Source organism: Lepidochelys olivacea (genome assembly GCF_965140295.1).
Source record: "Lepidochelys olivacea isolate rLepOli2 genome assembly, chromosome: 1".
Lineage (NCBI taxonomy): Eukaryota > Metazoa > Chordata > Testudines > Cheloniidae > Lepidochelys > Lepidochelys olivacea.
The window spans coordinates 128020367-128035250 of record NC_140411.1 but is presented as its reverse complement, the minus strand read 5'-3'; the positions used below and the strand labels follow the sequence as shown (position 1 = coordinate 128035250).

General features: G+C 42.4%; 1 protein-coding gene across 1 annotated transcript in view; it reads left to right on the top strand.

The window, feature by feature from the left end:
* Positions 1–14385, top strand: part of LOC311518202 (uncharacterized protein) — a gene marked incomplete at its 3' end in the record, with an annotated part of 68369 nt that extends 53984 nt beyond the window's left edge. The window contains exons 15-21 of the mRNA XM_084623772.1: positions 458–580; positions 5030–5453; positions 7735–7871; positions 8088–8222; positions 10773–10935; positions 13102–13223; positions 14015–14385. Coding sequence (XP_084479898.1) covers positions 458–580; positions 5030–5453; positions 7735–7871; positions 8088–8222; positions 10773–10935; positions 13102–13223; positions 14015–14385 — 1475 coding nt within the window. The remainder of the gene's footprint in view (positions 1–457; positions 581–5029; positions 5454–7734; positions 7872–8087; positions 8223–10772; positions 10936–13101; positions 13224–14014) is intronic.
* Positions 14386–14884: the final 499 nt, after the last annotated feature.

Genomic DNA, 14884 nt, shown 5'->3' with positions numbered 1-14884 from the left:
AGACTAACCAATTTATTTGAGCATAAGCTTTCGTGAGCTACAGCTCACTGCATCCGATGAAGTGAGCTGTAGCTCACGAAAGCTTATGCTCAAATAAATTGGTTAGTCTCTAAGGTGCCACAAGTACTCCTTTTCTTTTTTGCAAATACAGACTAACACGGCTGTTACTCTGAAACCTGTCATTATGCAAGGCACTTCTATGCAGTGTCGTTATAGCTGTGTTGGTCCCAGTACATTGGAGAGACAAGATGGGTGAGGTAATATCTTTCATTGGACCAACTTACACTGGTGAGAAAAACAAGCTTTTGAGCTCTTCTGTCTCACTCACCAACAGAAGTTGGTCCAATAAAAGATATTACCTAACCCTGCTTAAATCTTGGCAGGAGTGTGGCTTAAGCAATGAAAACAATGAAAAATCAAGCAGAAAATACTCGGTGTATTTTGTTATGTACTGCAGGCATGGCTTCCAGTAATGGGTATCGTGCCCTGCAGTGGAATGCTGGGTCAGGAGGACTCCCTGTAAATGAAACCACTTTTGCCAAGGTGCTGCGTCAGCAGGGTTACACCACGGGACTTATAGGTATGTAGGAATATGTTTTATCGTGAGTTGGCACAGGAATGATTACCCGGATGTTTGGGAGACTGTTTGGGTTTTTATTTTCTCTTAACTGTCTGTCAGTCACAGATGGGTAGCCCCTGAGCAGGTGAAAAAAATACCTAATAGATGCAGGTGTCTATATTAATAATAGTGGTAATAATACCTTATAGACTTTGAGGCCAGAAGGGACCATCGTGATCATCTAGCTCTTATATAGTGCTTTTCATCAGTAGATCTCAAAGTGCTTTACAAAGGAGGTCAGTATTATTATCTCCATTTGACAAATGGAGAAACTGAGACACAGGACTTGCCCAAGGTCACCCAGCAGGCCAGCAGCAGAGCCAGGAATAGAACCCAGATTTCCTAAGTCACCATCCAGTGCTCTATCCATTAGGAAACACTGCCTCTCTGATATTTATGATAACTGTACACTCATCCTATATTGTAGCAAACTAGCACTGTTTAATATTTGTAGTGTGGAAAGACCTAGAGACTCCCAATTGGGGCTTGTTGCCCTAATGTGGTAGGTGCTTTACCCATGCATAATGCAAAGACAGCCCCTACCCCAAAGATCTAACATTCCCATTGAACATTTAATCATCTGAACCCAAGGGAGCATAAAATAGGAGAAGTAAAATATGTCACAAGAAGTGGCATGGTTACAATGGTTAGAACAACTGAGCTTTGTACTAGGTCCAGGAGCCTTTCCAAAGCTTAACAAAACTCTCTCAGTGCTTCCTTTGAGATATAGATATACACACAGAGACAGAGACAGAAATCCAACAAAGGAAGGACTTTAATCATTTCTTTTGGCTATAGAGGGGGAAAGGGATATAGAAATTAACAGCAGGTAGGTAGTACACAACTGGCTAATATAATATGTTCCCCACTCATAGGTAGGTAAGTCCAGCCGTGTTCAGAAATAGCATGTTCTGCCTCTGGATTATTAAGTAGCATTTGAAAATGTGAAGTACTATCCAAATGTGTGATGGTATAGCATAGAAGTCAAGTCATTGGTACTGTTTGCCTTTGTAACCCCTAATGGTAGGTGAGAAGAGCAGGTGCTTTTTTCTGAGGAGGAGGTCTGAAGACTAATCCAGGAATTTATTTATTTATTTGTTTATTTACCGATCACAGAATAAAAGCAAACAATAAAAGATGAGTATGTAAACACACAAGCAGAGATGCCAAAAAATCCGAGGACATGAAATCACTTGAATTTGCTTATTTACGAATCATCACGAAAAAGAGAATGTTTTGATTTTTCATCAGAATATTTTTGTGCTGATTTGTTTAGGTGAATTTCACCCTTTCCCTGGACTGTTCCATACTTGCTAACCATTACCATCAAACTTTTTCCTCAGCAAAGGTTATTTTTAACTCAGTCTTACCAGCTCCCGATACAAACTCAGTGACCACTTTCATTTTGGCTGTTGGCTCTTCCAGTGAATCAAAATGATCCTTCTTCAGGTAGCAGTCTGCTTTTTGACACCAGTGGAAGATTCCTCGCATCTTGTTTTACTTGCTCGCAAGATGGATTTTGATGTGATCTAGTGTGCTATTCCACCTTTGCCATCTTGGATCTAAAGTTTTTGAGACTCGTGAACCTTTAATACATACCCAAGTATGTGATAAACCCACATTTTTTAAAAAATTAAAAAGTCAGGTAATGGAGGAACCAAACTTAGTATTAACATAGTTGCAAACCTCATTTGCTGCCTTCAATGCCCGGGGTCCTCTCACCCCCATTAGTGAAATTTTTCTGGCGAACCCCCAGTGACGTTCTGCAAACCCCCAGTAACGTTCTGCGAACCCCAGTTTGGGAACCACTGGTCTAAGGGTAATCCCAGTGTTAGTGGAACTCAAGTCAGCTGAAAACCTGGGGCTTGAGTATTTACATTAACTCTTAATCCTATGTTGACAATTTTCTAATCTGGGCTTGAAACTGGGGCTCTGGCATCTACACCGCAGCACACAGCCCCGAGTCAAACCAGCCATATCCCAAATTCCCTAGCGCCCTCCCCAAATGTGGTTGCTCCACTCCTTTGACTGTGATGCACTGTGGGAAAACTTGACTGTCCACCTTGCATGTTAGAGGAAGTTTGAACAGCCCGCCAACACAGCCTGCCGAGGACTCAATGTGGCCTGTGCGCTCTGAGCTACTGGAGCCAGCCACGTGAAGGAGGTGCCTTTTGAAGAAACTTCTCTTGCTTGTGCTTTCACGCTTGTGTCAGGAAATGGGCAGAGCTTCTATGAGACACTGGTGGACCTTTTGGTGGCATTTTCTGACCCACCAAATGCACCTGACTGATTTTATGATAGAGCAGGAGGAGGCAGAGTACCCAGGCATGGCAGACTCTCACTGGCTGATGCTGCTCACTACACTCAGTTTAGCCTCTGATTGCCCCCACGTACACCGGCACTTCTGACACAGGGTCACACGCACAGACCGGTGGGATCACATCTGCATGCAGAACTGGGATGACCAGCCGTGGATCCAGAACTTTCGCATAAAGAATTTCACATGATGAATTCAGGGGCCAACATGACTTCTACACGGCACTATCCCAGCTGACTAGGTCATCGTGCACAGTGCTCAGCACTTGATCAAACCCCTCATAAAATGGGCATTTGGCTGGCGAGTTACTTGAGGTGCAGTTCTGGTCCCTGGTCTTCCGGCACTTGCTCTTCAGCCTCTTAATCCGCTCCCTGCCTTGCTCACCAGTCCAGAAGATTTGCAGCGCTGTCAGCTTTTTAGCTATCTGCTGATATGTGGGATAATTCCAGGTAGTCTTACTAAAGTCTACGATTTTACTGGCCTCGCACCAGAGATTCACCAAAATCTGGCTGTGCTCCCATGATCATTAGGCAGCGTGCTTTGCAAAAGGCCTGTTCTGTTCAGTTTCTGTTGTAAACACAGAAGGTTCTTTGATGGTATTTGCAGCTTGGTGGTCAGGAGACAATGGAAGGTTTAATGCTGACTTGCTGAGCTGCTGCTGCTGCTGCTCACCAAAAGGGGTGGCTTCCATTTTCACTGCAGGTGATTGGAGATTGTTGGGATAGAGAGGACAAAGGAAGCTGGCCCATGGAATTGTAGGATACTTTTGGCAGACTTACAGGATGTGAGTTAACCAGGACTGTGTCTACACTGCAAAGCAATAGGGCTCTAACTCTGGATCCTGGCTTGACAAAGGCTCGGACCTTCTAGCTCCAGATGGTGCTAGGATCCTAGGTCTGAGCACGAGTCTGAGAGATTTGTATGTAGATGGAAGGAGGATTTGGACTCAAGCCAGAGTCTGAGCCCAGGCTTACGTTGCGGCGTACACATCCCCTTACTGGAAGCTGTGTTCATTTTATATAAGCTGGAAGCAATTCTTTGTGCATATCAAGTCAACAAGAAAACAGTTTGCAGTGCTTGCAAATTCATCTTTCATATTTTTTCTGGATTCGTAATAAGAGGAAAATCAGGCATTTTCTGTTGGAATTTGGGATTACTGGTTTATACAGAAGAAAGAATAGAGGATTAGATACTGGTATGGGTCTGACAACCTGAGAAGACTTATTTGGGGAGGAGGCTTATAATGCACAGAGATTTTGGAATTAAGTTTAGGTAGACCATTGCATGTGGATTTATAAATCTCCTTAAATACACTTGGACATAGGAAATGTTTCTTTGTTTAGGATTAAGTTCTGAGTGCTTGCCTTTGCAATCTTAAAAATGTTTTAACGTCATTTTTTGTGGGTTATATATAAAATATATATAAACTGAATCGTACATTGCCATATGCCAAAATTGAAAGAATAACTGGTATTCATTTTGGGGGAAGAGTTACATCTACAGCAAACTAGTGGCATTGCTTTCACTTCACATTTATTATAGCTACAATTGCCTACATTTGTAGAAAACTATTATTTCATAAATGTTGGTACATGTGTTTCCTGTAGTATGTTTCAGTATTCATTTCTTATATGGCTGCATAGATGCAGACTAATGTTTTTTACAAAACAAATCCCTTCCCTGGGTAGGTTAATCTATGGCCCCAGAAACCCTGACAGAGTCCACAGAAACTTTTATGCCAGTATGGAGTTCTACTGGCTTCAGTGGAATTCCACATAGGTGCAAGGATCCACCTATGAAGATCTCTTTTTAGATTCAGGGCCTGCGTTAAGACAAGCACAGTAAAAGACTGCAGACACAGGGAGGGACTGAAATCCATGGTTCTTCTTCCGAGTCTTGCACAGCAGGCACCTGCATTGCAGTGCTAACTCCATCTTTTACAAGTGCTTTTTAATGTTCTAGGCTGGAAGTTTCAAAGGAACCTAGGGGGTTTATGTGCCCAACTGCCATTTAAATGGGCACTTAGCTCTCGTAAGGCTTCTGTGAAAATCCCAACCCTAACAATTGCCTTTCTTTGTTTATTTAACTTTCAGGGAAGTGGCATCAGGGTATGAACTGTGAAGCCCTCAATGATCACTGCCACCACCCTTCAAACCATGGTTTTGATTATTTTTACGGCATGCCTTTTACTCTCCTAAACAACTGTCAGAAAAACAAACCTCCCGAGTTGGATGCAGTCCTTCAAGCCAAACTCTGGCTTTACACTCAAATAATTGCCCTTGCTGTGCTCACAGTTATCATTGGAAAGCTTACTGACTTGATTTCCGCCAGCTGGAAAATAGTCGCCTTCTTTGCCTTAGCTGGCTCTCTTTTTTTCACTTCCTGGTACTCCAGTTATGGATTTGTGCAATATTGGAACTGTATCCTGATGAGGAACTATGATATTACTGAACAACCTATGAAGTTGGAAAGGACGTCTGCCCTCATGCTTAAGGAAGCAGTTTCATTTATTGAAAGGTAACTAAAGGCCTTCCTTTTTTCTTAAAGGAGACAAGATCCCAGGAGTTTTTTAAGATCCTTGGTGCAAGTGGAGTTTTTTGCATAAGCTGTTAATGTCTCTGGATAATTCTTTTTCAGATATTTTTGAAACACATAAGAAATTTCTGCCTACAAACACATTGCTCACTGACTTGGTTTCTGGAGCCAAGAAAACATGTATGAATGACGTGTTAATGGGGAGAGCATTTTGAGTATTGACAACAAATGAGTACACCACGGATTCGACTTTATTTCAGCAATCCTGGATCTGGAACTACCTGGAGCTTTTCAGATAGGGTAGAGTTTAACCAGGTGACATATGTCACCAAGGACTTGTTTTTCAATTTTTTTATTATTTGCAAAACAACACTGTGTAGCTTCTCCAGCTATCAACCAAACGCTAAAAGATTTTTTCTAACTAAATCTATCTCTTCATATTTATCATGAAAGAATGCTGGGCCAAAGTCCATGGTATCATCTGAGGTGTAAGTCTTCGCAGAATTGGGACCACCTTGTTAACCCACATGGGTGGGATTTTCAAAAGTGCCAGATGATTTAGGCTCATAAGTCCCAGTGAAAATCAGTGGGGTGCATGCTCCAAAATCACTTAAATGCTTTTGAAAAGCTGTAGTGAGAGAATAAGTAATTTGTATGGAGATCTTGTGATGGGCTGCAACCTGATGGCCCATACTCTCCATTGTGCCAGTGAAGAGTGGCACCATTACAGCACAAGACTGCTGCAAATAAAACATGCTTTTTGGCAATCGCTTATTTTTTAGGTTTCCATTATTGTCCCCCCCCACACACACACACTACTATCCTGTCATCCCCTCTTTTAGCTTTCAGGCTGCTCTTTCTCTCTTGCCAGCCCCCCATCTCTGTTAATGGAGGGCTGTTTCTGGTCCAGCGCTACATAATCCAGCAATTCTCCTACAGTGGTTGCCAGGCTATTCTCTCTGTGGCTTATTCTCTTACTCCCTTTCAGACATCTTCTTTTTTTTTTAACATAAGAATATAGACTAATTAACCATAGTAAATCTGACTGTTTGATCTATTTGGTCAGGTATCCTGCCTCCTGCAGTGGCTCATCCCCTTTGGTGCTCATCTGGAAGGGAACAAACTACAAAAAGCCCCATGAGACATCCAGATAACTGTACTGTGCTATACATAGCAAATAAAACTTCAGGTAAAAAATTCAGAAGTGCTTAAGTCCCATTTTCAAAAGTGGCATAGACACTTAGGAGCCTGTGTCCTACTGACTTTCAGTGACTTTTAGTCAGTGGTTGGCAACCTGCAGGCCGCATGCGGCCCATCAGGGTAATGTGATTGCGGACCGCGAGACATTTTGCTGACATTGACCATCCTCAGGCCTGGCCCCCTGCAGCTCCCAGTGGCCGCGGTTTGCCGTTCCCAGCCAATGGGAGCTGCGGGAAGCGGTGGGTCGCAGGAACATGCTTGCTCCCACTTCCCACAGCTTCCATTGGCTGGGAATGGTGAACTGCAGCCACTGGGAGCTGTGGGGGGCTGGGCCTGCAGACCGTCAGCATCAGCAAAATGTCTCACGGCCCGCAATCAGATTACCCTGATGGGCTGCATGCAGCCCGCGGGCCGCAGGTTGCCCACCACTGAGTTAGATGCTTAACTTACTTAGGCACTTTTGAAAATTCCTCTAGGCATCTATTTGCATCTTTAGGCATCTAAATACTTTTGTAAGTAAAGGTGCATAAATTGCTTTGAAAATTGGACTTAGAAGCCTCAGTCATAGAGGTGTTTTTTTAAAAATTTACCCTTCCTGACTACATGTGATACCTTGAAGTCTGACATTTATTTCTGCCTAACTGTTCTATTATCATGTGTCCCTCTTTTTTCTTTCACCCAGTTTACAGCCTTCCATGGTGCCACGCTCTCTCTTTCTCTTTATTACGGAGTGGAAAATAGCTAAATTTTGTGTTGAGGTAAAGCCCTCTTGTGAGGAGCTTCTGAGATCATTCTCACTAGGGAAATTGTTTTGAAAATATATACTGTTTGGTGCATTGTAATGCAAACCCTTCTGAGGAGAGACATTACCCCCCAAAATAGCTAGTGTCATCCATTGTGCACATTACGAGACAGAATGCTCTGGACGGGCCAAATTAAGGTCAGTGGCATTATGTCAGGATGAATACGGTGCTAGTTATAATGTATGTGTGTACATGTGTGAATGTGAAAGCTTCTAGAATTTTCCAAATGCACAACAAAAATATTCATTTAATTCTTTAAGAAACAAGCATGGACCATTCCTCCTCTTCGTTTCCTTTTTACATGTTCACACACCCCTTTTCACCACGGAGAAATTTCTTGGGAAGAGCAGACACGGCTTATATGGAGACAATGTAGAAGAAATGGATTGGTTGGTGGGTAAGTGTCCTTTATGAAAGAGACTTTCTTTAAATGTATCAGTGTAAAAGTGAAATACTGATATCGACCAAGTTTTTAGAGTCTTAAAAGCTATTAAAGGTTTCTGCAAGGGCTCTGCAAAGCTTTAGTGTTCTGATCATTTTAATTAGATCTTGATCTTTTTGTTTGATTCATAGCAAAGTTTTGACTGTTTTTCTGTCTTTCTTTAATTTACAGGCAAAATTCTTGATGCTATTGACAAGGAAGATTTGAAAAACAACACATTCACGTATTTTGCCTCTGACCATGGAGGACAATTGGAGGCTCAAGAGGGAAAAACTCAGCTAGGTGGCTGGAATGGCATATATAAAGGTAAGAAATATGTTACGATTTCTTTTAAGGTTAGAAATGCAATAGAAAATTAATGTGCTTGACTAACACTGATGGGCTCAATGTGAGTTGGGTCCCATCTGGGGTGAAAAGCTGCTTTCTTCTTCTGAGTCAACAGTGTGCCCTTGTTGCCAAGAAGGCCAATGGCATTTTGGGATGTATAAGTAGGGGCATAGCCAGCAGATCGAGGGACATGATCGTTCCCCTCTATTCAACATTGGTGAGGCCTCATCTGGAGTACTGTGTCCAGTTTTGGGCCCCACACTACAAGAAGAATGTGGAAAAATTGGAGAGAGTCCAGCGAAGGCAACAAAAATGATTAGGGGTCTGGAACACATGAGTTTTATGAGGAGAGGCTGAGGGAACTGGGATTGTTTAGTCTGCAGAAGAGAAGAATGAGGGGGGATTTGATAGCTGCTTTCAACTACCTGAGAGGTGGTTCCAAAGAGGATGGTTCTAGACTATTCTTAGTGGTAGAAGAGGACAGGACAAGGAGTAATGGTCTCAAGTTGCAGTGGGGGAGGTTTAGGTTGGATATTAGGAAAAACTTTTTCACTAGGAGGGTGGTGAAACACTGGAATGCGTTACCTAGGGAGATGGTAGAATCTCCTTCCTTAGAAGTTTTTAAGGTCAGGCTTGACAAAGCCCTGGCTGGGATGATTTAATTGGGCATTGGTCCTGCTTTGAGCAGGGGATTGGACTAGATGACTCCTGAGGTCCCTCCCAACCGTGATATTCTATTATTCTATTCCTGGTTCTAGCATAGATGTCATGTGTAACCATGGACAGCAAACTTAATCTCTCTGTGCTCCATCTTGTTTCTCTGAAATGAAGGTATTAAACTTGCCTGTCTCACAATGGTATTGTGAAGCTTGCATAACACCTGTAAATCATTGTGAGTTCCTTGGATGGAAGGCTTCAGAGAAGGGAAAAATATTTGTATTAAAATAGTTATTAACTGATCTTTTGTAGAGAGCGAGGGAAAATCGTAAGGAGAAGTGGTACCAAAAAAAGCTTTCTTCTTTGTGTATACAAACTCTTGACATTCACAAGCTTCAATGGCATTTTATGGAATCATTCCTACTAGATAGTAAATGTGAATGATTTCCATGCAGTCAGACAAATTCAATTATGGTTACTTATTGTACCCCAGAAATCATAGATACATGGGTAATCAGAACAGAAAAGGAAAGGAGGAGTGTGCTGTCCCTCACAGTGACAAGGCAATCACTGCACAGTTTTGTTGCTTTCAGTATACTCTACACAAGACAAATGCTGATCAGAAAGCATGTAAATGTTTTCATTTTTCAAACTGCAGCTTGTATTAATTTTGCAACCTGGCCTGACTTCTAGTGCAGCACTGGCCAAGTACAGAGCCAGGGGCAAAGACTTGAAACTGTGACTCCCTGAGCTGTGGAAATTGTGTTCTACTGAAAGGGAGAGTTTGCCTGCTTTTAGAGAGGGGAAGGAGGAACTTTTCCTAGCTCCTGGCTCTTCCTTATGCAGTTGGACTGTTAAGTGGCTCTGATTGCTGCCATTGAATGGAAGCAGTACTTATAGATTTGGTGAATGAGTCTGATGGGATTTGGAGGGCGAGCAGCGAAAAGACATGGAAACCTGATGGCTATATTGGGTGTACCCAACTGTACCACAGTACACATCTTTTCTTCAGCACATAAGCAATCTGAGCATTCTGATGCTTGATCTGTGTAAAAATCTTATTCTATCTATATCTGTCTTATTCCTGTGTACAATGTGGTTAGGGAAAAACATTTGACTGAAAGTTCAAATAAGGATATATGATAGCTTTTGTATTATTGAGATTCATGTTTCTGGTCTTGAAGTTCTTGGGTAACTTTTTCAAAACCACCTAAGTGACTTTGGAGCCTAAATCTCATTTTCAAAAGTGAAATAGGCACTTAGGTTTTAGACTCCTAAGTGACTAAATCCTACATGCTGAGTCACTTTTGAAAATGTTAGCCCATGTCTAAACAGAACCAATCTGTACTGAAACTCTGAATTAAAATGGGGGATGAGGCTCTTTATATGCTTTTTTAAGACGTATTTCATACCCTTCAGTCTTGTGTTTTCTCAGAGCGTTTCCAGTCTCTCCCTTTTTGCTAGGCCATGGGGCTATTTGGTGTAGGCTCTCAAAAGTTTCATGTCGCCCCATTCTGACCCTACATAAGGATGTAGACTAACAGCTGAGTGCAGGAAGAGCTGTGTGAGGGGAAGAGAGAGAAAATTATTGCCGAAGAACATATATTTGAAAGCTTGCTTGCCCATTTTCCCATCTGTCCCAAGCTGCAAGTCATTGCAACAGACATTAATTACACACACCCTCCCAGTTTGAGGGCGTGTTTGATTTTTACTTTTTGAGTGATTCTGTGCATCCCTCTCGAAGTTTATGAAATCAGAACTTAACCACTGAATTAAACCTTTGCAATGTGCTGCTGCCATCTGTCTCTAATTTCATGCACAAGTCTAATGTCTGTTAATGAGTCATAACTCTTATATGTCACTTTGCTGTAGGTGGAAAAGGCATGGGAGGCTGGGAAGGAGGCATCCGTGTGCCAGGGATACTTAGATGGCCAGGAGTCTTTCCTGCTGACACAGTTATTGATGAACCTACAAGCCTTATGGACATTTATCCCACAGTGGCTCATCTGGGTGGAGGGATAGTGCCCCAGGACAGGTATGGAGACAACAAAGTATATTCACTCCCTATATCTGTAACAACAATATTGCTGCTTATGCTCTTGCTAAACTTTACATTCATTGTGTGGTATGCACACTATGGGTTAGAGCATGTAGTGCATGGGGGTAGGATAGTTGTCAGAACAAGGAAACCGCAGAGAGTATGAAATGAACTATTTAAGGGTATGTCTACAACTGCAATAAAAACCCTGCAGCTGGCCCATGTCAGTTGACTCGGGCTCGCAGGGCTCAGGCTCTGGGGCTATAACATTGCTGTGTAAATGTCTGAGCTTGGAATGGACCCCAGCCTCTGAAACCCTCCCCGCATGATTCTCAGGTCCCAGGTTCTAGCCCAAGCCCAAAAGCCTACAGTGCATGTCACCATGCCTCAGTGGGTCACATCTGAGAACACCAGATTCAGGATAAACTGCTGAGAAATAGGCTGGACTCACCTCCAGCTGCTGGTTATTCAATCATTAGATATTCCAAACCAGTATCAAAAGTAAACTTCTGTCTCACCACACTGGTTAAAAAGAAGTCAAAAATGCAGTCTCCTTAGGCATTTCAGCCCTTATTTCACCACCCAGACACTAGACTTTATGATGAGTGGTTATTGAAAACCAATTTCATTAAACAAAGGGTTCTTCTGATCGCAAGAGATCAGCCACATACCCAGATCAATATATAACTCAGATCCTACCCAAGAATCATACTGTTGCCAATCCTTTAGTATCTAATATCTAAATGTTTATTTATAAGAGAAAAGAAGGAGAGTTAAAGTAGTCAAATAAATTATATACATACATTGAAAAGTTCTTGGATCAGACAGCTGGCTTGTAAAGTCTCTGGTAACTTCCAAACGACTGGAAGGTCCTCAGTCCCCTGGTTGGAATGCTCCTTTTAGTGTAAGTCCATAGCCCAGAGATCAGAGCAGGAAAGAGGCAAAATGGAGATGCTTCCAGGGTCCTTTATACCTTCTCCCATGTGGAGGGACTGTTCTCAGTCTTAGTTTGTGGAAAATTAGGGGCACAAGGTGGAGTCCAGGGTCACATGAGCTTGTCACATGCCCTTGCATGCCTTGATGACTCATAGGAGCCATTACCCATATTCTGGCTCAAGCATCCACAGGAAGGCTTACCGGGTGGGAACAAGCTTCTTCTGTGGCCCATTGTGATATTTAAGTGTTCTTTAATGGGCCATCACCTTGAATAGCTCATTCACAATGTGCTGGCCAGACTGGACGTAAATTACCTTGTGGGTGTTATCCCAGGAGCAAACACATTTGAAATCTAGATCTATGTAGCCAGTATTCATAACTTCAGGTACAAAATGATACATGCGCATAAACAGGATAATCCTACTCATCAAATCATAACTTTTCCATTTACACCTTACATGATATACTTTGTATAAGATTTGTTGCAACTGTCCAACGAGTGGCAATATTAATTATATAAACAGTCATGCTCTAGTCATACAGCACCACAGTGCAATTTTACAGCCCCGCAGCCCGAGTTCCGCTTGCCCAAGTCAACTGATAGGGGCCAGCCCTGGGTGTTTTATTGCAGTGTAGAACTCTGAATGGGGAGGCCATCCCCCGAATGCCACACTGCTCTTAATTGCAGAAGTGTCAGAAATATACACGCCGGGGTAATATTTTCAAAAGCACCTAAGTGCCTTAAAAATGGGACTCTTAAGTTACATAGGAAAGAAAAAATTATTCATCAGTGTTATTACAAGAAAACTATTAAATACTAATTTAGGCCCCAAATCAGGGATGCACTTATGTGCTTAAATCCACCCCTATTCAGGAAAGCGTGCTTAAGTGCTGTTCTCTTTAGGGATGCTTTCCTGAATAGGGGTCTTAGTTTTCCATAAGAACTAATTCTTTGTAAAAACTGTTTGTGTACTATTCAATAGGATAAGTCTGAATTTTTGTTTTAGAAAGCATTTTATTTAGGGATTTACAGTATTTGCTTAACTTTTCTCTAATAGCTGTTCTAAACGTAGGCCACATGCAGCAGGGAAATTATAAACATATAAACATGTAAACCATATGTAGACGTAGTGCCAGTGGCACTAAGAATTTTTTACTGCAGAGTGAGTAATAAATACAATATTTATTGTCCCAGTTTGGTGACTTCTCTTATCTCCATCACATTAGGGTAGTTGATGGCCGGAACCTGATGCCTTTACTACAAGGAAAAGTTCAACAGTCAGAGCATGAGTTCATGTTTCACTACTGTGGGTCATACTTACACGCGGTGCGATGGCACCAAAAGGACAGTGAGTATAGACATTCTCCCCATGATGGATACAAACTCTAGCAAATATTTTCTCCTCATAGAAGCAGTCATCATAGCAACCACTAACTGATTTTTTTTTTTTTTTTGCAATAATACTTAGGCCAGGTCTACACTGGCAACTGAATAACAAAACTTTTGTCTTTCAGAGGTGTTAAAAAAAACACACACACCCCAAAAGACAAAAGTTTTGCCAACAACAAGCGCTGGTGTGAACAGTGCTTTGTTGGCAGGAGCACTCTCCTGCCGACAATGCTAATGCCGCTTTTTTTGTTAGCAGGAGAGTCGACAAACAGCAGCTACACTGCTCGACTTTTAGCGGCACAGCTGTAGCGACATAGCTGTGTCACTAAAAGTTGCATAGTGTAGACATAGCCTCAGTGAAGTTCTCTGTGCTTGGCCCAAGTTCTGTGGAACCTATGGATTGACTCCTGAGGTTCTTGGTAAGTCAGAACTGTCATGGAAGTTGTAGTGATGTCTAATGCCAGCAGAAGGTGCACCACAACAAAGGACTCTTTGCAATCAACATAGAGAAAAGATGTAAGTGGAAGTTTAATGAAAACACCTACTGTACCATCCTACAGACGTTTTCATCTCCACAACATCTAGTGCTTTCAAAATCAGTATCTGTTCTGAAGGACTTTAAGAAGCCTTGTAACCTTGTGTGTTTTCGTTGGTAAATGTCTTTGTATTCCTTCAAGGAGCACTCTCAAATACCAGAGTGCTATGTTGTACTCATCATTTAGTCCCTATATCTGATTTCTCTCCTGGCAGGTGGGGCACTGTGGAAGGCTCATTATGTGACCCCAATATTCCATCCAGAGGGTGCTGGAGCGTGTTACGGAAGAGGAATTTGCCCTTGTTTTGGGGAAGGTGTAACCCATCATGACCCTCCTTTACTCTTTGATCTCTCCAGAGACCCTTCCGAGGCCAAACCTCTATCACCTGGCACTGAGCCCCTGTTTGACACAGTAATAAGCAGAATAGAAAGAGCTGTTCAGGAGCATCGCCAGACACTGACTCCAGTCCCACAACAGCTCTCTTTGTACAACGTTATGTGGAAGCCCTGGCTGCAGCCGTGCTGTGGGACATTCCCGTTTTGCTGGTGTGATAAAGAAGGTGACAGTGCACACCCTGCTCTGTAAAATAGGTGGTTGTTCATAAAACCCTGCAACTGTGAATGCTCTGGTGCAGTCAACTTGTAATAACATCATTTCTGAAAAATCATGTTTCTTTTGGGCCAAATTATACCTAAAATATGCCTCTCTGGGGAGCAAAGAGGCCTTAAGTGAGGACGAGGGGGTTATGGTAGTGCTTTCTCCCATTTACTCTCCACTACTAGCTAGGTGCGTAAAGCGCACTCCATGTACACATGGAATAGTACCTGGAGAGACTTGTGCCTTCCAATATGTATTTAGGAGCCTCACTTTAGGCACCCAGGTCTGAATATTTTGGCCATAAGGCATCCAGGCACAGTGGATTCTGTGTTACAATTACTTCCGTTTCCCAGCACATCACTGCCTCGCAGAGGTATAACTCCATTCTCTGTTGGGCGTTTAGCTATAGATAAATATTTGAAACCGTCAGAGAGATATACACAAGAAAAAGTAAAATTGGCTTAGGAAAGAACCGACTGCAATTTTT